Source organism: Drosophila arizonae, chromosome 4 (genome assembly GCF_054131065.1).
Source record: "Drosophila arizonae isolate 15081-1271.41 chromosome 4, UAZ_ARI_1.0, whole genome shotgun sequence".
NCBI classification, from domain to species: Eukaryota; Metazoa; Arthropoda; class Insecta; order Diptera; family Drosophilidae; genus Drosophila; species Drosophila arizonae.
This window is the reverse complement of record NC_142924.1, coordinates 1,601,776-1,622,918: the sequence shown is the minus strand read 5'-3', so window position 1 is coordinate 1,622,918 and position 21,143 is coordinate 1,601,776. Positions and strand designations below refer to the sequence as shown.

Sequence of the window (21,143 nt, the reverse complement as noted above, 5' to 3'; positions counted from 1 at the left end):
CCTGGCATTTTGTTTATAACTAAATACGCGCAATCGCCGGACACAGTTATGCGCTAGACTGGATGCATATTTTACCGTTGAAAGTTAACTAAAGCAACCAAACACTGGTTAAACTAAGACAAAGTGCACTCAACACAGCAAAGCTAGCTGCATTTACGTAAGAATAACAAAAGTGCGCAGTGTGAAAAAACTCTTGAATATTTCGCGTTGGCCAAAAACACACATGCCGAGATACCAAGAATAAACCTACACTTGTGCGTGCATACACATATGTATATGTATAAATAAATAAATGTATGTGTATACATAGGCGGCACGCAACTAACAATTGACATTGTGGCCACCACCTGTTTGTTTATGACGGCGGCAAAAACTTAAGATATTAACAAATCAAATCACTCATACACGCTGTAGTTAATAAGCCCGTATGCATGTGTCATATATACATTTATGTGTGTAGTGGTTGTTACTGCTGTTTATAATAACAAATAGTAATAGTGTAATTCAGGCTCGTGCATGTGCATAACCCCATGCGCAGTTAAATAGCGAAATAAAAGAAGAGGAAGAGTGTAACCTACTCGCTGGTCGCGTGTCTAATTTACATCATCTTATTTATGGCTTCAAATGCGCAGCTCGGAAAAATCATTTTGCTAATCGCGATTGCCGTATTCTTCTACTACTTCTTCTGGGTGGCAATACTGCCGTTTATGATACTCGATGAAGGTGAGTATCAAAACAAACATGAATACATGTGAATGTGTATGTGTGTGTACTTCAGTACATATGTACTTATATAGATGTCTGGGTGTGTGTCAATATTATTGTTAGCTTTATTAAATAATCTCGGCTTCCATCCGTCTCAGTTTCGCGGCTTTTGTGCGGTAATTAAAGTTGCACAGATTAAATTCGGTTGATTCGTTTCAATTATAACTATATATGTATGTGTATATGCATATGTTGTACATATGCTGATATATACAGTTACCCCCGTTCCTATAGTCTCTCTCACTATCTTCCTTGCTCTCCCTTACATTTCGCCCTTTTGCTGATGATATAAGGTGTGAGCCTTGATACCCTGAACTTATTGAATGTGTATGAGACGGGTATGATGAATTTGTGTTGAAAGCAGAAAACTAAAGACTTGAAATTTAAAATGTACAAAAAATAATATTTAATAACAAATAAGAGCGTTGCAGTTGTGCGTTATTAATTCGTGAATAAGTAAATAAATGATCGCAACATACCATGAATGTAGTTCTAGCTTACCTAAAAGTGCTGAAACGTGATTTGCTTATCAGCTGCGTCGTTTCCTATTTGTTATCTCCGCAGCGATCGGCTGTTGTTGCTGCTGAGAGCAAAATATGACGAAAATTTTGTTGAAGTAACAGGCGAACAGAAATCAGAAGTAGGGAGGTCTTAAGAACAAAATCAAATTTTAGTTTACACTGTTTTGCAGCGCTCTGTTATTTAACAGCATTAAACAACAGTGAATCATCTGTTTTACGCTGATACACTGTTAACTTATGTTTTTCACCCTATTACTCATTTCTGTGCGCCTAGTACTTCATAGACTTGCACAACTATTTTGGTGAAGTACCAGGCGCACAGAAATGAGAAGTTGGGTGAAAAATGTTCACTACCAGTAGAGTAACAGTGCACAGTTGCCCCACTGTTATTAAACAGAGCAATAAAAGTGCGGTTAAAGTGTATTAATAATACACTGTTAACTAATGTCTTTCACCCTATTACTCGTTTCTGTGCGCCTAGTACTTCATGGAATTGCTCAGCTATTTTGGTGAAATACCAGGCACACAGAAATGAGAAGTTGGGTGAAAAATGTTTATTATCAGTAGAGTAACAGTGCACTGTTGCCCTACTGTTATTAAACAGAGCAATAAAAGTGCGGTTACAGAGTATTAATAATACACTGTTAACTAATGTCTTTCACCCTATTACTCGTTTCTGTGCGCCTAATACTTCATGGAATTGCTCAGCTATTTTGGTGAAGTACCAGGCGCACAAAAACTATAAGCAGGGTGCAACTTGTTCTTTAGCAGTACATTAACATTATACTGTTACCGTACTGTTATTAAACAGAGCAATAAAAGTGCGGTTACAGAGTATTAATCATACACTGTTAACTAATGTCTTTCACCCTATTACTCGTTTCTGTGCACCTAATACTTCATGGAATTGCTCAGCTATTTTGGTGAAGTACCAGGCGCACAAAAACTATAAGCAGGGTGCAACTTGTTCTTTAGCAGTACATTAACATTATACTGTTACCGTACTGTTATTAAACAGAGCAATAAAAGTGCGGTTACAGAGTATTAATCATACACTGTTAACTAATGTCTTTCACCCTATTACTCGTTTCTGTGCACCTAATACTTCATGGAATTGCTCAGCTATTTTGGTGAAGTACCAGGCGCACAAAAACTATAAGCAGGGTGCAACTTGTTCTTTAGCAGTACATTAACATTATACTGTTACCGTACTGTTATTAAACAGAGTAATAAAAGTGCGGTAACAGTGTATTAATAATACACTGTTAACTAATGTTTTTCACCCTATTACTCGTTTCTGTGCGCCTAGTACTTCATAGAATTGCTCAGCTATTTTGGTGAAATACCAGGCACACAGAAATGAGAAGTAGGGTGCCATATGTTTATTGACAGTACATTAACAGTGTGCTATCGTCATTCTGTTATTTATCGGAGTAATAACATTATTCTGTTAGATAAAATTTTGCCTTATTCACTCTGCTACTCATTTCTGTTCGCCTGTTACTTTTGAAATGAGACGTTCAAATTTTAGGCCCAACGGCCACAATAACAGTCTCCCTTAAGTTATGCAACTATATTTGGTATAGAGCATATTTTTGTCCGTTGATTTTTGAATAATAATTCCCAGTAAAGAAACCCTGTTAAATGAGAAAAACCGTTTGTATATTGATTGATAAGTATTATTTATTGCTTTTCAAATTTTTTTTTGTTTTTGCTTATTTAAATCTATTTATTTCTACACCTATACAAATCTCTTAAATTATATCATGTTTATCCTTTACAATTATTTATACACATACTATCTCTTAAATAATAACATGTTCGGGCAACTTAATACTATCCTGCGTTGTTTTTGCTTTGCAATGATGTCCTACACACTTAGCTGAAGAAGCGCTTTAATCTGAAAACATAAGAGATATTTTATAATTCAATAAAGAGCAGGAGAGCCGAATAAACATTTTTATGTTAATTCGATACGGCTTGATATAGATTCGATTCACACTTACCTCTGACCACACATGATGAATGCTGCAGCTTGCGTTTACTTTGCTTTTTACTTCAAAGCAAGAGAATACTCTCCTAGAAGAAACAAAAAGAAAATATAAATAAATAATATAGTATAAATTCAATTTATGCTCTATTTCTACATTTCTGTCTCAAATCCTAATTGTTCCCTCTATACCTATCTCTCCCTATGTCTGCACTCTATTTCTCTCTATACCTCTATCTCGCTCTCTTTCCTTCCCTTTCCCTCGCTCTATTTCTCTTTCTCTTTTTGACTCACTCTCCATTTCTATTTCTCTCACACACTCTCACGTGTTCACATCATAGGGTATTCTCTAGCCGAGCACAGACAATCTGAATACACTTGCCTTTTTGTGTTTACGCATAGCTTTCAATTAGCTGGAAGCAATAGCTAAATATTTGTATATTTTCTTACTCATGTGCACTTAACTGTGTTTGCAGTGTATCTTATGCTCCATAATACCCCAACTATAGTGCTTTTGCTTTTATCACTTAAATTACATGCGGCCAATGTCAAGGTCGTTTGACCACCTTGCTCTCAACTAGCTAACTCTCCCTCTCTTTTGTTTCTTATCTGGCACTCTTCTCACTATCTCTCTCTCTCTCTCTCTATTGTAGGTAATCCCATATTGTCGCTGTTTCCGCCGCTGAAATACGCATTTATCGTGCCGACTGTATTTGGGGTCATCTGCCTGGGCGGCATTGCCGTATTCAGTTTCTATCACATTTGGAGCATTACGGCACAATCGAAGCGAACCTAAAGACCCCAAGGGCAGATGATGCGAATTTAGGTGCGACGTCAGCAAAGAGGATCGACGACATCGACATTATCAGTGATTGAACGATTACAAGTGGCTTTCGACTGTTCGCTGTCGGCTTGCGGCGCATTGGAGCTCAGTTGGAGACAAGATGCCGCAGTGGCTGGTCATTGGCATCTCGGGTGTCACGTGTGGCGGCAAGACGACGCTGGCGCACAGCCTGCGCGACTACTTCAAGGGATTGCGCAATGCGCCGCTGTGGAACACGCCCTACACCATTGGCGATGTGCAGCTGATCTCACAGGACGACTACTTCCTGCCCGTGGACGATAGACGACACAAGCGCGTGGACAAGTTGAATGCGATCAACTTTGAGCTACTCACGTCGCTGGACACGAAGCAAATGCTGGCGGACATTGCGCAGATTATCAATGGGCCCACGGAGCAGATTGCTAACTATGCGAACTTTGAGCACTATGCGATGCAGTACCAACAGCAGCAACAGTTGCAGCAACAGCAACAGCAGCAGCAACAACACCAGCATCAGCAGCATCAGTTGCAGCAATTGCAGCAGCAGCAGCAGCAACAGCAATACAATGCCAGCTATCAGCTGCATAACGGTAAACACCTGCCACCTGCCGCTACTGCTGCTGCTGCTGCCTATCAATATCAGCAGCAACAGTTGCAGCAACATCATCAACAGTTACATCACACGCATCGGCAGCACCATGCGGACCATCTAATGCGTCTCAATATCAACGCTCAGATCGCTGCGCAGTTGCGCGATAAGAAAATCAATGTCCTACTCATCGAGGGCTTCATGATCTTCAATCAACCCGAGCTGCTGGCGCTTTGCAATCTCAAATATCACTTCCACTTGCCGTACGAGAAGTGTTATCAGCGTCGCATGCAGCGCACCTATGATCCGCCCGATGTGACGGGCTATTTCGAGCTGTGTGTTTGGCCGCACTACGAGAAGAACTTTGCCGAGTACCGCGACTGCAAGGACATCACGTTCCTCAACGGCGAGATCAGCAAGGAGAAGATCTTCAAGTTCGTGCTCCAGCGCATTGTGCACTATTTCGAGGAACGCTGCGATGTGCCCACCGCCTCGCCGATCGCCTGTCCGCCCCAGCAGAAGCGTTTCGGCATGCTCTACATGGCCTCAGCATCCAGCAATAATAATCATCTGCACACCGCGTGTCCCATGGAGCAGTAACCAGCAGGCACTGGGCTTAAGCGAATCGAAGAGGGTGGTCTTAAACGTTTCCAAAGACGGGAGATAGATTGAAGGATTACACGTTAAATCATGTACATTTAAAGTCTATAGAATTCTATTTAGTTTTGTATTTAGTTGTTTTCCAGTAGTTCTAAGCATATGGACACATTCTCTATAGAGTCTAAAACGGGTTTGTGAACAAAAAGTAAAAATGTTGAAAATAAAAGGTTCAGGAATATATATTTAGCTGTGCTAACTAATATATCTATAGATATAGTATATACTACTATATAGAAATCACATGAATGAAATTCAATATATTATATACATATTATATTATTTAGATCCTGAAATGAAAAGTTTAGCCTCAACTGTAAATATTATAATGTATCATGTAATTGTATAAGATTATGGACCTCTTCAGAAACTAAAACTAAAGCTCTAGTAATTTTTTTTCTTGTGCGAAACAAAACACACCGAATTAAATATACGCTATATATTTACACCTGGAAAAGAAGGCAACGAAACCCTGATTTTGTTAAGATTTGTTTTATTTAATTAATTTTTATTTTTTGTATTGCATTCATTTTGCGCTCACATGGAGCTCTTTAATGTGTGGGGGGAACTTATTAACGGGTTGAGTGCGTGCCTCGGAACACAAATTTTGAAAAAATAAATACATTATATATATATGGATATATATATATCGTGTTAAGTAGCATGTACGATTATCATAAATATACAGTACTTTCTCGAAGGGTTTGATTAGCTCTGCATGCACGAATTTATTGCCAATGGGTTTGAATGAGTAGTTTAGTTGGTGCCGACTACGGCTTGGATTCGATTATATCAATTTGTCAACTATATATGCTTAGAAGTATGTTAATAACTTTATTCTTAAATATGCGGGTCACGCTGCAAGTCCCAAATGGCAGCTGCAAGGAAACAAGCGAAAATCGCATTTAGTCTGAAGTCAATCATTTATTTATTGGAATTCTTAATCTAGGCCAACGCACCTTAAAGCGCATCCCAGTCGGTTTGACTATTGTATACCTCCTCCTCTAGCCAAACGGCATAGTTGGCCTTAAAGTAATCAGTTAGCTCCACCTTGCGATCCCACCAGCCGGAATGGCCAAAGAATGCAAAATCTGAATGCGTGAGTATCTCATCGCTGGGAAAGCCACCTTCGACGCCATAATCGTGCAGCTGTTGATTCTGTTGGCCGCTGCTATTGTTGCCAACTCCGCCCCCACCGCTGCTCCCATTGTTGCCATAGCCATTGGAATCTCGATCCCCACTGCCATTGCCCGCGTGCATGTTCGACTGCTGCGCATTCTCGGCATTCTGTGCGGCCGTCCCGTTGTTGCCGCTGCCGACGCCGCCACCGGCGCCGCACTTTTGCGTCGCTTCCGGGTAACGACGCAAATTGAAGCGATCGACGCAAGCGCGCAGCGTGCACTCCTCCGCCTGAAAGTCCCAGGGTCGCGACTCGAGATCATTGCCAAAGGCCCAATCATCGTTGAGACGATGCCGCACCTTCGCATAGATGGCACTCAGAGTCTTCATGTTGGATTTGCGCCACTGGCGACCCAAGTACTTGGTCTGCATCTTCAATAGCTTCAGCACATACAGCTGCATCATCGCGTGTCGCACCTTGAGCGTCTTCTTCAATATGGGCGCCGACTTGAACACGACTAGCATCATAACGCGCGAGTGCTTCCACTTGATCAGCTTGTTGAGTATGCGCAGCAGATTGATGCAGGAGAAGACATTGCGCCAGGAGTAGGGCTTGTCAGACATCTCGCCGCCATAAACGAAGCTATCTCCACTTAGGTCCGGCTGTTCGCCAATCACACACGACGGAAAGTCCAGCAATGGTATCGAATTCTTCGTGTTCACATACTCTGTAATGGTCTGGTTGAAGAATTTCAGCACCAACGGAATGCAATTGGCGAAAACCAAATGCTGCGACATGAACTCGAACTGGTAGACATGGTTAATCTTGAAATGCTTCAGATAGAGCAGTATTATAGCGGATACAGCCTTCACGATGATCTCCTTGTGGCGTCCCATGTCGACGGTCAACTTCGTTGACTGTGTAGCCGTCAGCGGCATCTTCTTCGGCAACACATCGGCCATGATGTTGATGCTCTCGGTCTTCGACTTGGATGTGGGCGAAGCGGCCAGCAAGACCTTTAATAGCGCAATCATATACTGTGGCAAATTTGGTAGTATCGCTTGGTAGAGTATCTCGGCTGGTGTCAGCTTGATTTCATCCTCGTGCGTTGAAATTGGATTACGTGCGATGTCCTCCTCCTTCTTGATCTGCACATCGGCCAAACTCACGTACATGTGACGCTGCAGCGTCTTGAATCCCTCATGAATGGGCTGCGGCAGACCTGCTAGACTCTCGTGATCGCCAATCAAAGAGTAGCCAATGAACTTGTTGCGCGATATATCCAGGAATTGATCGATATCCTTCTGGCGCACCTTCGGTGTCCATGGCAAACGCGGCGTTATCTGCACAGCCGGCACTGTGACTGGCGGTTGCATGTTACTTGGTTGATTGTTTGGATTAGCTGATGCAGTGCTGTTGTTGCTGTTGCCCGAGGTGGAAGCGGAGGGATCGTCAAAAGGCCGATAGTATTGGGAGAGCTCGTCTTCGCCATTGCCAGACCCGCTTCCTGCACTTGAATTTCCATTGTTGGCATTCGTTCCACCCTCATTGCCAGACATCTCCATGTCGATTTGCTCTGGTTCGTCCAAAAAGCGCTGCTTCATCAGTGAGCGCCTATTTAGAAGACATTCATGAATCAATAAAAGGTAACTATATATTAATATTAAGGTAAACCTACTTGAAGTTCCTTTTCGGATATTGATTCTCTAATATATCCGTTGCTGTTGCGGGCGGCGAACTCGCACGCATGCATTTGGTCACCTCCAGTGTGTCCTCGGTGATCGGATCCAGCCCGACCTTCGCTCTGTACTCATTCTTGAGATTCTTCAGCACATCCATGCCTCCAAGTCCCAGAAGGGAAACCTTCCACAGCAGCAGAACAACCTTTTTCATGGGAAACTGTGGTGCAGCACCACTGCAAAAGCGCGTGATCATGCCCAGCAATTTGACGGCGAGCAGCTCCCCATCGGGCAGTGGGCTGTTGATCTCCTGCACGAATGACTCGGCCAGCTGCTTGTAGTCCTCGCTGCCTTTCTCCCGTTCATCGCGTATTGTCTCCGTTATGATGTACAGTACTGAGAGTATGACTCGGATATCAGTGGAATCAACTAGTGTCACATTTGTTATCTTCACTGCCACAATATCTGGAGAGCATGCTGTTTCGATCTCCATGTTGAGCAAATCAATAAACGAGGAGAACACGCCCAGCTGATAGAGTACGATGACATTGTCGCGAGTATTCTGATGCTGTTCCTCGTCGGATTGCACTTCGGCCCAACAGCCTTGAGCCAGATAGAGAATGCACCGAGCCGCCTGCATGCGGAAGGAACGATCGGAGACTTCCAATTGATCCATTAGTTTCATCACAATGCTGCGTTGCGAGCTCGCGTCCTGTTTCTGCCAATTCGGTGGCAAATCATATAGTTCCATTTGGTCCTCGAATGCCTTAACATTCATTTGGAATTCACTGAACTCAGTGTAGCTGTAAAGTTCGGCGATCTCATTTTGATAGCTATCCACATCGGCGTAAACGAAATCTAGATCGGGGCCATCGCAATTGGCGTCCACGTCGTGAGTATCCTGCTCGAACGAGTTGTTTATAGATGAAAGCATCATTTAGAGGCTGTTTATTCGTTCTTCCGGACAATCTACAACAAATGTGCGTGTGTGTGGTTATGTATGTATATTGTGAATGTGTCTGTACGTGTATTTGTATGTGTGATTAGAAATGTGTATCCTTGTTTGGCAGTACAACTGCAAGGGCGCGCCCTTTTATCACTACACTTTGCCAAAAGCGCGCATACTATTGTGCGTTAAGCACTGCATTTCTTCGTAAATGTTGCAAACATAATTCTTCAACAAACTATCCACAAAACTGAAGCACAAAAGAAGAAAATTTTCATAGTGTGACCAACTTGGAATGCCATTTTAATACCAAGTAGACAAACATATCGATATACACACCTCGATAGCAATATCGATATACTAAGATTACGCCCGCTGCCTCCCCCAGCAGGTATTTATTTGTGCATCAAAACAGTGCCGGCAGCAGTTTAGATTTGATCCCCAAAACAACACGATTACGAAATAAGTAAGCGATATTATCTATTAATAATTGTTAATCAATTGTGAAGTGTAGCAAATTCCATTTGAGAAAAATTGCGTGGCGAAAGGGCACACAGCTGGTTCCATTTATTACCAGTTGTACTTTGTACCCCTCGTGCATATCAGCATGAGCTTGCAGATTCTTATTGGCATAAGTATAGTGCATAGCTGGGATATATCTCCATATACACAGATCAGTCATTTTTAACTTGTGCATCTGTAATTTAAAGAAAATGGCTGGTCGTTCGCTGGTATCCCTTATGTTTGGTGCACTGGCTGCTGCCGTGGGCACCTACATCTACTTCACGAATCAAGTAATTACAACTTCAACTCCATGAACTACATATAAAAACAGTTTAAGCTCGCTACAAGTTTGTATGCATGCACAACAAAATATCGTGTGGGGTACTAATGTTTTATCTAATCAGCGCATTTCTCATGATACTCTGCATCTCTCTACTGCAACATATGAATGGATGAGTCATTCGTAATTTCGATTTCTGTGACCTTCAAGAGTTATGCATTTGGACAAAATGTTCACCCGCTGAGCTAGTTCTTTACAGTGTTGACAAATGATTTATTGCCATAAAAATCTGGATTTATTTCAAGAACATGCTTTTATTTGCTATTAACCGCTTAACGATTTATTAAATTGATATGGCTTATCTATTCAAAGATAAGATCTATCGAATGAGCTTGCTAGAATTCGAAAAATTTGTTATCATCGTTACTCATTCAATTTTGGCATATATTATTAAACATTGATCGGAATTTATTGCTACCTAAGTGAACTAGCTCATTTTTACTGAAATTCTCAGCACTGATACTAAATGCCTGTTCGTAATTGACTGATTGAGTTATAATAGATAATTGTGTATTATTCGTCATTATTTGCAGCCATCTCTCTCGCTTCCTATTAAATATGTATATCAGGCACATGCAAAGCGTTTCACGACAGGCATTCCGGTGCTTCCAATTATCTACAACAAGAACAACAAATCGTAATTTCGGTATAGCTGCAATATCAGTAAATAAATGTCCGCGTTATTGCGCTGTCCTTTTGCCATTGTTTGCGGTTGCCGGCAATGTTGAGTGCAGTACGGATTTAGCTACGAAGTCACATTACTCCACAGCAGCTGCCGTGAGTAGCTAGTTAGTTGTTTGGTGCACTAATAACTAGAGTAGATAAGTCCAACTAATTTTGTCTGCGTCGTTTTATTGTTGCTTGCCGTTGGTCTTCAGCTAAATTATGTTGCTTTGCCTACTATTCTGCTTTCCCTCGATCAATTATAAAACCCTTTCGAACTCTCTTCAAGGTCGACATGTCGGACGGTGATTACAAGAACGCAGCCTCGATCTACGAGTTCAGCGTGAAGGACACCCATGGAAACGATGTCTCCCTGGAAAAGTATAAGGGCCAGGTTATCCTCATCGTCAATATTGCTTCAAAGTGTGGTTTAACTAAAAATAACTACAAGAAGTTGACCGATCTGAAGGAGAAGTATGGCGAACGCGGGCTGACCATCCTGAACTTCCCATGCAATCAATTTGGCTCCCAGATGCCTGAGGCCGATGGGGAGGCCATGGTCTGTCATCTTCGTGACTCTAAAGCAGACATTGGCGAAGTCTTTGCCAAGGTATGTTCAAATATATATATAAATTGAAGTATGGTAATTGAGTTTTCTATTTTGCTTATAGATTGATGTGAATGGCGATAATGCAGCGCCTTTGTATAAGTACTTGAAGGCCAAGCAATCTGGCACCTTGGGCAGCGGCATCAAATGGAACTTCACCAAATTCCTGGTGAACAGGGAAGGCGTTCCAATCAATCGGTATGCACCCACTACCGATCCCATGGACATAGCCAAGGATATCGAGAAACTATTGTAGATCTCCATCACATAGTATATAAGAATTATAAGTATCTAAATGTCTACATATAACTTATACTGTTCTTGGCTTTACCTTATAAACTAGTCCGACTACAAAGTGTAATTGATTAATGGTTCAACATTTTTGCTAATATGTTCTTAAATAAACAGAAACTATGAATTTTATTGTATGAATGAAATGTGTTTATCTATGTATATGTAAATATTTACCTCCATGATGGCCATACGCGCCTGTCTGTAGAGCTTGGCCAAGATGCCGACGTTCATAATGACGCCTTCGCCCTCATTTTTCGGTTTCCGCACCAATTTATAGTGTATCCAGACCATGTCATATTCGTGATTCGTCATAAAATATATAGAAATATGTAACACGGCATAGATATATAAGTATATATATAGGGATAGACTTTTGTTTATGCGTTTGAGAAGTAGCTGAAATTTGAAATTTTGATTTACAAAATATAAATTTGTTTATATACACATATAGAATAGAGACTTTGATTTGCCTACTCCCACAAACATACAACATAATTAAAGGACCCCAGGATATTTGAAGTTGAGTAGGGAGCTCATAGTTATTTCCCCTTTGGCTATTTTCCCACTAGGTGAGAAATAGCGGCTATCGGGACTTATAGCTATATATGAAATGTTTACCTTTATTTTGGGTACACTTCTGCGAAAATCCCAAAAAATATCCTTTCTAATCGATAGTTGCACGCAATCGATGTACCTACATCATCTCTAGGCATTCTCTTTACATTAAATTTTAATTGAAGTGGTTGGCAAGTAATAACTGTAAACATGTAAATATATTCTTTTTTTTTGGTTTTTGTTTATTTATTTAAATAATTATGTATTTGTTTTGGGTGCAATTAATCGTTAAATTAATTAGTATTATTGTTTATGTAAGTTTCATACACATTTATACGCACATGTATAATATATATATTTGCTATTTATATATATATATATATATATTATATATGTTGTTTTTGCTGCTTTTGCCTGTTTAAAACCATTTAACCATCGTCTGCTCTAATACGTCTACTGAGTGCTCGTTTTGTTTGTTGTTTTCTTTGTCTTTTGTTTAATTCAACTCGTAATTGTTTTTCTTTTCTTTTATTTGTTTTGTTAACATATACACACACAATTGTTATAGTTTGTTGTTCTTTTACATATCATATTTAAAGTAAATTATATCAAACTAATGCGAAACGCTTTTCTATTAATTATTTATTTATTTATAATAGTTAATAGTTATGTTTTTTTTTTTTTTTTGTTTTGTTTTAGTTGTTGAAATGTTTTATATGCATATGAGTTGTGAAGAGTGTGTGTCTGTGTGTTTGTTTCTTTGTGTGTGTTTTGTATTTGTTGTTGTTTTCTATTGAACAGAACTTTAAAAATATTATTAAGCAATTGGCGATATATTTTGTACACGCTACGAATATTGCTAAAAAATACCTGCACATTGTCCTCCGTTTTTCTTTACTTCTTGCATTTTTTAAATATTTTTTGTTTTGTTCAATATATGTATATATTTATTTTCTTTGTTTGTTTGTTTCTTGTTGGCAAAGCACTTTGGGCAGGCGCTTGTTTAATTAATAAATATTTGATTGTTTAAATATGTTAATGTTGTTGTTGGTTTAAACGATTCTATACTCTTTCACGTCGAATTTTTTAGTGTAGAGTTTTTTTTTTTTTGCCTATATAATCGTACATAGTTAAATAGTTTATGCAGCTAAGTAATTCCCTTTTCTTTCTTTTTTTTTTTTTTTTAAATAAATAGTCAAATATAATTTTAATCATAACATATTTATATATACGATATACAATATATTTATAGCCGTCTTTAACTTTGACCAAATTAAACAAACATTTTTAACAAATTGTGTGAGAAGCTCTTAATTTAATCGTTGAACTGTTTTGGTTTTTCCATTTTTTCTTTTCTTTTTTTAAGTGTGAACAATTTCTTTTTCAATCAAACAAAAACTTTGCAAATTATTTTTATTGTATATTTTTGCTAAATGTTTTTCTTGTTTTATGTATATATATTTTTTTATTTCGACTACATTTGCTTTTGAAATATGTTTTTGCACATTAATTTATTTAATTACTTTTTTTTTTTATAGATAAGTAGATTGTTGTTCTCTTTTTTTTTCTATATTAATGCAATTATATATATGTATATATTTTTTATTTTTGGATTATACATGTCAATAATTTCCTTTTTTGGTAACTTTTATTTAGGAACAAAAGCTTAGAGTTTTTTTTCTAGATTTTTGTCATGTAGAAACTGAGTTTAAAGTTTTGCGAATGCGAAAATGTTGGGAAGCAACCTGAACCTTGAATAGAATATATATATACATCATACATATATATATATATATATAGCTTTTTATTTGTCTATATATATTTATTTTTGTTTAGTATATGCATGAAATAATGTAACCATAAACAAATTAGCAACAACTTTTAATTTGTCCGGAGCGTCTTCTTAGGATTGTTTTTATTATATTATAATTATGTTTTGTTTATACTGAGTCATAATTCCCTTAAAATGTTTGCAATTCTCAAGTTAATTTTCTTTTTATTTTTATTTCATTTTATATATTTGAAATTTGAAATTCAAAGGTTTTATTTGGCTTTACAAGTAAATGCCATCCATAATTACTTATACGCCCGCATGGGAACCTGCTCCAGCTCCGGCGTCAGCTGCAGCGCCTGTTCCGGTCCCATCATCAACCAGCGCCGATTGTCCGCCGGCAGGTGGCTGCTGTTGTTGCGGTGGTGGTGGTGGCATATACTGCGGATACTGTGGATACTGCGGCGGCTGCTCACCGCCTATGAGGCCCAGCTTATCTGTGAGTTGTTTGGAGAGAGAGAGAAAAAAGCGAGGTCAACAGCATATAAGGTAAATGTGTCCTTAATGATTTGCTCAATTGAATGACAATTACATTGATACGATTACAAATACGTATACGCCATATATAATACACTTCAATTGATTTCTAGAAGGGGCTGGGGACATTATTAAAAAGCTTTGTTATGTTATTTGAAAGCATAATAATGAATTTGTTAGGTCCACATCCGATAAAGCTAAGATTAACTTTATAAAACGTGCCCTCGACTATATACAATTAATATTTAATAATTTAGCGTAGAATATTTCATGTTGCCCAACCAACTCGTATACAAATTTGATTTCAGTAAATCTGATTTCAGTTACATTCAGTCCCCCGTTCAAACTGTTGGTGCATTAAAATTTAAATAAACAATCCATATACATGTATGTATATATATGGAAAATAAAAACAGAACACATTAATTATATTCTTTTGGAAACAACATCAATAAGAGTCAACAGATCATGAAGCACACTCTCAAATGTTTCAAATGATAACGAAATTTGCGCACAATAACGGTAATTCACACACATGCAGATAAAATGATAATCGATATTTTTGGTTGTTTTTGCTGTTGCTTACAGTGTTCGATAGTTTTGTTTTTGCGAATGGTTTGAATTGAATGTGTAATGTTTTCTTTTTTGGTCTGGTTCAATTGCAGTTGTTTTTCAAATTTCTTTGATGTTATTTTGTTGATGTAGTGCTGTTGGTTTTTGGTTTTTTGGTTGTACTTGTTGCTATTCATATTATTTTGTTGTTTATGAGCGTATTTATTGTCCAGTCGCCACGTCATCCGTCGGACTCGGTGGGTCATCGGTCAATTTCTCAGCCAATGGAGTTTTCTCAAGTGTCGTTGGTGGTGGTTCGGATTTGAGTGTGTGGTGTGGTTGTTGTGGTGGTAGTGGTGCTGATTCTGATGCTGTTGCTGGTGCGGATGCATGAACCTGCTGCAAAGCAGGAGATGGCGAAACAGCAGCATCATCCGACATGAAAGGTTCTACGAAAAATTTGTGGAATTGCATTTTTGATACAAGCCATTAAAATCAATCGAACCAATGTTTTTAAAATTACTTCTTATGTGGGTGATTGTGTACTTACTAATTGTAAAAAAATAAATAAATAAATAGCTTTTAAGTGATTTGTGCACCTAGCAATAATATTTGCAACTGAAATATTTTGCTTTTTCTGATTTATTTTCTTTTTTACCTTAAATCATAATAGTTTAAAGAATTTGTTCATTTGAATAGTTCGTATTGGTAAACATAACATAAAGCTAAAAGCTTGCACAAATTGTTTGCTTTTATTTTTATTTCTCTTCGTCTTTCTCTGTAATTGTGTGATAAAAAAGTTTGGTGAGTGTACACAGTAAATGTGGGCGTGGCAGTTGGTGTTGGCTTGGGCGTGGGCGTGGAAGTGGACATGGACATTGGGTGTGGACTTGTAGTGCATAGAAAAATAATCAAATAGTTGGAAAAAAACGTAACAAAAGAAATTAGATAAGAATGCTTTTTATTTTTTTGCAGTACTTTATGCATTTGCTGCTGACCTTGGTCAAATACTCTATATAGATGGTATATATATAATTATGAGGGGCGTGGCGTGACGAGATCGAGTATGTTACAAAGGGACATAGTTACTATCTAGTATGTCAATAAAAACAAAAAGAAACGAAAACAAAAACATAACACTAATTTTACTATTTTACGGACTACGCTATCCATATTCCAATTACAATGAACCAGCACTAGATCCTACAAATTACGGGGTATAAATGAATATCGTAAAGGTCATACTCGAAATATACTTGGCTTTAGCGGACACAGGGTGTTCATGGTGCTCAACCCAAACATATAGAGCAACACATACAAAACACAAAGATACCATAATTACACTAAAAAAGACAAAACACGGCCTTAAATCAAATTACCGAACCTGGTGCGTATTATATATCGTATGGAACCAGATGATGCTGAACATTTTTTAAGTTTTTGATTTTTTGTGGTTGTTGGAGCGCATGATATGCTAAGTACAATTGGATGCAATGGCTCGATGAATCGTTCGATTTCTTATTTTTTGTTATCGATATCGATAAGGCGTCAATTCAAATTTATATTCAATTTCAGTTTTGAAGCGAACGATCATCAAACGTACGACACTTGAACTGTGAGTTTTGCTCTCTACTCTTTAGCAGTTGATTAAATGAGTTTTGAATTTGATATATAGTCGGGTTGATTTTGTTTAAGCATTTGTTTGTAACTAAGTTACATAGCAATTTTTCTTATAGTTAGTTTTTAGCAATCTACATAAAGTTACCTAGAGAAAAAAAAGTGTGTCGGAATAAAAAACAAACGAAACAAATCAATTTAGTTTTGCATAGTTTTCAAAATTATAGAAAATCAAATTAGAGCTAAAAGAGGTTTGAATTATTTATTATAAATGATAGAAAAATAATATTAACATTTTTGGGTTTTGATTGGAGGGGGTGTTAAATTATGTGTACTTGATCTGTGTGTGTGTATATATGGGGTTGTATTCCTGGTTGGGTTATCGTATGTGATGTGAACACGATTAAACAATTTCCGCACGATTAACTTACTTGCTATAATGCCAACGATAACCAGTCCAATAACGCCCATTATGATCATCATCTGCAAAATTAATGAATGCGAATTAATTTAAATTTATCAACTGTCTTCTCAACTCACCTTCAAGTTTTGCAACCAGAACTTTCGTTTTAGCTTGCCAGCCTGCTGCTCGAATTGCGAGGCGCCCTGCTGCAAGGCATCGGCACGATCATCCAGCTCCGAGAGCTTGGCATCACGCTCCAGCACCTTTTCCACATTCGTGCGCATAATGTCTACAACCTGAGTGAAAGAGAAGCAGCAAGTTAATCAAGTGGAATATATGTATATACATACATCATATTTGTAGGGAGAGGGAGGGAGTGAGGAATGCTTACCTCATCAACTTGAGCCTGCGTCTGTTGCAAGCGCTTCTGTGCCGCAATTTGTTGGGGATTGCGTGGTCCGCCCACAATCTCACCATCTCCACCTTCGCCCGCCGGTGGGCCATCAACGGGTGGTGCATCGCCAGCTGCTGCAGCATCCGCCCTACAGATAGATGAGCCACATCATTAGTCATCCAATAATGGCGACTCTAATCAACTCCCCGCGGAGCACTCAAAATGATTTAAGTACTGGTCTAGCTAGGGTTATTGAGTTACACATGATGTGGTAGCAACATTTACAGAAAATACATCTTAATATGCGTGTGTAGGTATGTTAGAGGAGGGGCAAGTGCGCAAGTTCTAGACGAACTACTCCATAGAGCTGGGCACTTACGGTTCCTTATTCTTGTCTTTCTTGCCCATGATTTAGTGTGCGGCTTAGAAAGTAATTAAAATCAAAATCAAACTTCAATAAAAATAACCTTTTTAATCAATTTTACATTTAACATATATATAATGCATTTAATATGCCCATTAGCATCCCAAGAAAAAAAAAGAACAAGGTTTTTGTTTTTTTGCATGACTAACTCATGGGGCACGACAGCTTGTGTTTAAGTTTATCGATTTTGCGGTGCGGTGCGGGAAAGTTGCCATGTGATGCGATGGTATCGGCGGACAGGGGCACGTCCACCAGCGTTGGCCGACGCAAAAGAAAAAGGAAAAATAATTTTGGTGAGAGGTGGCAACGCACACAATAGATCCACAAATATATCGCACTAAGAATTTCAAATTGAACAAATACATTGTTGAGCCACTATTTACATATATGATACGTATTTGCGTGGTCATGCGGCGTATACTTTATTTTGTGTGTGTATACAGTGAAAGCTCTTGCGAGCGAACACCTACATACATACGAGTCCTACAGGCAAACAAAATTAACTTAAGATAGATCCCTTATTAATTTTACAATTAAAATTGTTATTGTTGCATTCCTCGTATTCTATCGATTAACAATTAGCATATTTGCTAGCCATTCGAGTTTGAAAATATCGTGAAATTTCATTGATTTGTATATCTTAATTTCGAATTTCTTTGTGCGAGGGTAAGACAGCGTAGAATCTTTTGTTCAAATAAAAAGTAAGCTAAAGTAAGCACCGGTTCGCGGAGATGTCCGCCTCAAGGGCGCTGTTGATTAATAGACTTCTCACTGTAAAGCCTTTTGTTTGCGCGTAACGATTAGAGAGCAAGAGAAATCAATAATTGCCATTTACTTACATTGCTTTTTGTTTGGGTTTGTTGTTGTTGCTGTTTTAACAGCCGCTGCTGTTATTGTTGTTGTATTAACAAATTTGAACTTTGCCCAGAGTCTTGGACTCGAATTGCGATGACGGCTGACTGTGTCCGTTGTCCGTGTCCCGTGGACTTTTATGCACTTGGCCAAAATGTCTTTCGTTGGGGGTTGCTGCCGGATGCCGGAGGGGAGGTCGCTGAGTGCAGCTAAACTCTGGCTATTCGTTGTTTTTGTTATCGCTGGCAATGCTCTCTCGCTCTCCTCGCTCTCTCTCTCTCTCTTTCCTTGCTGACCGTTAAATTCTCTTTCTCTCTCGCTCGCTCGCCTCGCGCTCTTTGTGAGCTTTTCCTCAATGAAAACGCTCAGCTCCAACACACAGGCAACAAACGGGGAAATAACTGGCAGGCAGATGCGTGTGTGTGAGTGACTGAGAGAGTGTGTGTGTATGTGCGGGTACCACTTGCCACGACAACCTTTTGCAAGCAGCGCTGTGTGTGAAGGAATCCTCTGGCCCTTGTTTTTCAAACTGTAGGATGAATAAAGTATAAAAATAGTTGCATACTATTTTTAGTATTTGTTAGCTTATTCGTTATGTTTATTCTATTGAATTGTCGGCCTCAAATGTCTTTTGCTTATTTAACGCCCACACAAACACATGCACTCATATTTACATACACCCGCACTCACACACTCACATATAGAACTTGGGTGTATTCAATAGTTTCTCAATTTCACATATAGTTTTCTAAAACTATTTATTGCATACTCCCAGGGGCACTTAAAACACTTTTTTGGGCCTTTCAAAATTGATTTGTGAACTTTTCTGATTTCATTTACTTTTGGCTCTAAATTTGCTTAGCTTGACAAAAAATCAATGAAATTTTACACAACACCATTTTTTTGCTAACCCAAATCAAGAGCTTCAATCGAACTGTTTATATATATTGAATATTTTGTTGTTAAACTTAGTAGTGGGATTAACCCAAATTTAGTTGGTATAATATATAATGTAATAATAAATTAAATACATTTGCTTAGCACAAAGAAAATTTTCACTTACGACGTTTTTAGCCAACTGCGAAAACTGGCAGCTTTTCTAACTGTTATGTGTATTTGGGAAAAAGCTCGCACAACATTTAAGGACGAGTACAAAAGCTCAATGAATCAGAACTAACGAGTAGCTTTTTCTTATAGTCCTAACTATATCAACTAACGAGTGGCATTGATTTCTACGACTTTAAGAGAGGCTTCCGGAACTTCGTCTGTATCCAAACACGATACATCTTCAGACAACGTCCTCGGTTGACCTGTAACCGTCTGTCTACTATAAGCTGCTCCTCCACTAGTCCAGCCTTGGTTTGCATGCTGCGCAGCTCCTGTTCCGTAAAGAAATAGACCATAGTGCCATCGCCACGCACATAGAAATTATCCTCCAGGCATTTGCCGCTCTTGAAGCGCAATTGCGCCAGATCGTAGCGTCCGTAGTCCCGAAACATTAATAAACCGCCTGGTTTAAGGTAGCGATAGCAATTATCTAACACACCCTGCATTTTCGATGGCTCTATGGCGGAGAGTACAAAGATCATGACAATAATGTCCTGTGAGTTTTCCTCGAATGGAACATTCCATTCTTCCTGCGTGGCATCCATGACAAAGACCTCGCACCGCTTGTCATCGAATTGCGGTTGACTACGGAGTATCTCGATGGCGCGTGCCGAAAAGTCACAGCCATATACTCTCAGCTGGGTTTCGGTACTGTATTGGAGTATGGGCAAAATGGTATTGCCCACCCCACAACCCAATTCAAAGATGCTGCGTGGTTCTGAGTGCTCGTTGTTCGAAATGGGCGCTAGTTCGGGAAATTCCGTGAAGAGCCAATGGCGATCTTTGAAGAAGCGATTATCGTGTATGCCATAAAACGAGTCCCAAAACTTCGGCGCTTCCGATTGAAAACGTTCTCGCTGATCATCGCTCATCTTTATAGTTGAATTCTTTGCAACAGCTGCTTGGGCAGCTTCCTCCTGCTCTGTATCCCATTCCACGTGGTCCCTGTAGAATACATTTTAGGCATTTATGTGTGGGAGTTATCCGTATTCTGTATATACCATGCATTAAACTCGAACACCTCCCGCGCATCGCTGAGTATGCGATTACCAGCTCCACCCGGTTTCTTGCGCTTGCGGGTGTGTTCCCAAGTTTTGCTGGCAAAGCAACGTTGCAGATATTTACCAGGCGTTGTGCTTATATACATCGGCGTCATCCTTGAGTAAACGTGTGCCAAACTGTGGACGCTTTTCATTGTCAGCAGCATTTTCTATGGGTTCCGTTGACTCGCTGCTCATATTCTCCTTCCTGCGAGGATAATTCCGAAATTAACTTTGTAAACAAACAACCGCGTTGCAGACGACCATATGGCGCTAAGTGTAGCCAGACTTTTATAATATTTTGGTCATATGGCAACATTAGGTTAGGCGAGCGCATCAAATTAGGGTGCGTGTGTGTGTATTAATCGACTAGCCTCCACAACCTATCGGTTA

At 39.1% G+C, this 21,143-nt stretch overlaps 7 protein-coding genes across 12 annotated transcripts; 3 read left to right on the top strand and 4 right to left on the bottom strand.

Moving 5' to 3' along the window:
* The first annotated feature begins 14 nt into the window (after window positions 1-14).
* Dpm2 (Dolichyl-phosphate mannosyltransferase subunit 2) lies at window positions 15-4,072 on the top strand. Its single transcript, XM_018007256.2, has 2 exons — window positions 15-723; window positions 3,930-4,072. Exons 1-2 carry the CDS (start codon window positions 615-617, stop codon window positions 4,070-4,072), a joined length of 252 nt encoding a protein of 83 aa, XP_017862745.1. The 5' UTR covers window positions 15-614.
* Window positions 4,073-4,220: 148 nt separating this feature from the next.
* LOC108613661 (uncharacterized) lies at window positions 4,221-5,528 on the top strand. Its single transcript, XM_018007242.2, has one exon. It carries the CDS (start codon window positions 4,221-4,223, stop codon window positions 5,286-5,288), a length of 1,068 nt encoding a protein of 355 aa, XP_017862731.1. The 3' UTR covers window positions 5,289-5,528.
* Window positions 5,529-5,821: 293 nt separating this feature from the next.
* Window positions 5,822-12,576, bottom strand: Strip (striatin interacting protein). The gene is made up of 4 exons (XM_018007239.2): window positions 11,673-12,576; window positions 8,144-9,045; window positions 6,305-8,079; window positions 5,822-6,223 (listed from the first exon to the last, which is right to left on the bottom strand). Exons 1-3 carry the CDS (start codon window positions 11,808-11,810, stop codon window positions 6,306-6,308), a joined length of 2,814 nt encoding a protein of 937 aa, XP_017862728.2. The 5' UTR covers window positions 11,811-12,576; the 3' UTR covers window positions 5,822-6,223; window position 6,305.
* On the top strand, window positions 9,400-11,641 carry Gtpx (phospholipid hydroperoxide glutathione peroxidase Gtpx). Of its 3 annotated transcripts, none has more exons than XM_089467795.1 (4): window positions 9,409-9,556; window positions 10,468-10,711; window positions 10,887-11,207; window positions 11,269-11,641. In XM_089467795.1, the coding sequence occupies exons 2-4, from the start codon at window positions 10,493-10,495 to the stop codon at window positions 11,458-11,460; spliced, it is 732 nt and encodes a 243-aa protein (XP_089323921.1). In that variant the 5' UTR covers window positions 9,409-9,556; window positions 10,468-10,492; the 3' UTR covers window positions 11,461-11,641. The 3 variants fall into 3 exon arrangements, with proteins under 3 accessions (XP_017862738.1, XP_089323921.1, XP_089323922.1); XM_089467796.1 differs by lacking the exon at window positions 10,468-10,711 and adding an exon at window positions 9,801-9,884 and having other exon boundaries at window positions 9,477-9,556; XM_018007249.2 differs by lacking the exon at window positions 10,468-10,711 and having other exon boundaries at window positions 9,400-9,556.
* A 637-nt stretch (window positions 12,577-13,213) lies between the features above and the next one.
* LOC108613665 (uncharacterized) lies at window positions 13,214-15,110 on the bottom strand. The gene is made up of 2 exons (XM_089467804.1): window positions 14,948-15,110; window positions 13,214-14,321 (listed from the first exon to the last, which is right to left on the bottom strand). The coding sequence occupies exons 1-2, from the start codon at window positions 15,108-15,110 to the stop codon at window positions 14,134-14,136; spliced, it is 351 nt and encodes a 116-aa protein (XP_089323930.1). The 3' UTR covers window positions 13,214-14,133.
* On the bottom strand, window positions 14,975-19,819 carry nSyb (neuronal Synaptobrevin). 3 transcript variants are annotated; one of them, XM_089467799.1, is made up of 7 exons: window positions 19,667-19,819; window positions 18,591-19,132; window positions 17,707-17,749; window positions 17,325-17,475; window positions 17,071-17,229; window positions 16,962-17,013; window positions 14,975-15,362 (listed from the first exon to the last, which is right to left on the bottom strand). In XM_089467799.1, the coding sequence occupies exons 3-7, from the start codon at window positions 17,733-17,735 to the stop codon at window positions 15,136-15,138; spliced, it is 618 nt and encodes a 205-aa protein (XP_089323925.1). In that variant the 5' UTR covers window positions 17,736-17,749; window positions 18,591-19,132; window positions 19,667-19,819; the 3' UTR covers window positions 14,975-15,135. The 3 variants fall into 3 exon arrangements, with proteins under 3 accessions (XP_089323925.1, XP_089323926.1, XP_089323927.1); XM_089467800.1 differs by lacking the exon at window positions 19,667-19,819 and adding an exon at window positions 19,515-19,648; XM_089467801.1 differs by lacking the exon at window positions 17,707-17,749 and having other exon boundaries at window positions 19,667-19,817.
* Window positions 19,699-21,133, bottom strand: Mettl2 (methyltransferase-like protein). 2 transcript variants are annotated; one of them, XM_018007244.2, is made up of 2 exons: window positions 20,712-21,133; window positions 19,699-20,655 (listed from the first exon to the last, which is right to left on the bottom strand). In XM_018007244.2, the coding sequence occupies exons 1-2, from the start codon at window positions 20,915-20,917 to the stop codon at window positions 19,836-19,838; spliced, it is 1,026 nt and encodes a 341-aa protein (XP_017862733.1). In that variant the 5' UTR covers window positions 20,918-21,133; the 3' UTR covers window positions 19,699-19,835. The 2 variants fall into 2 exon arrangements, with proteins under 2 accessions (XP_017862733.1, XP_017862735.1); XM_018007246.2 differs by having other exon boundaries at window positions 20,836-21,063.
* Between the last annotated feature and the right edge of the window lie 10 nt (window positions 21,134-21,143).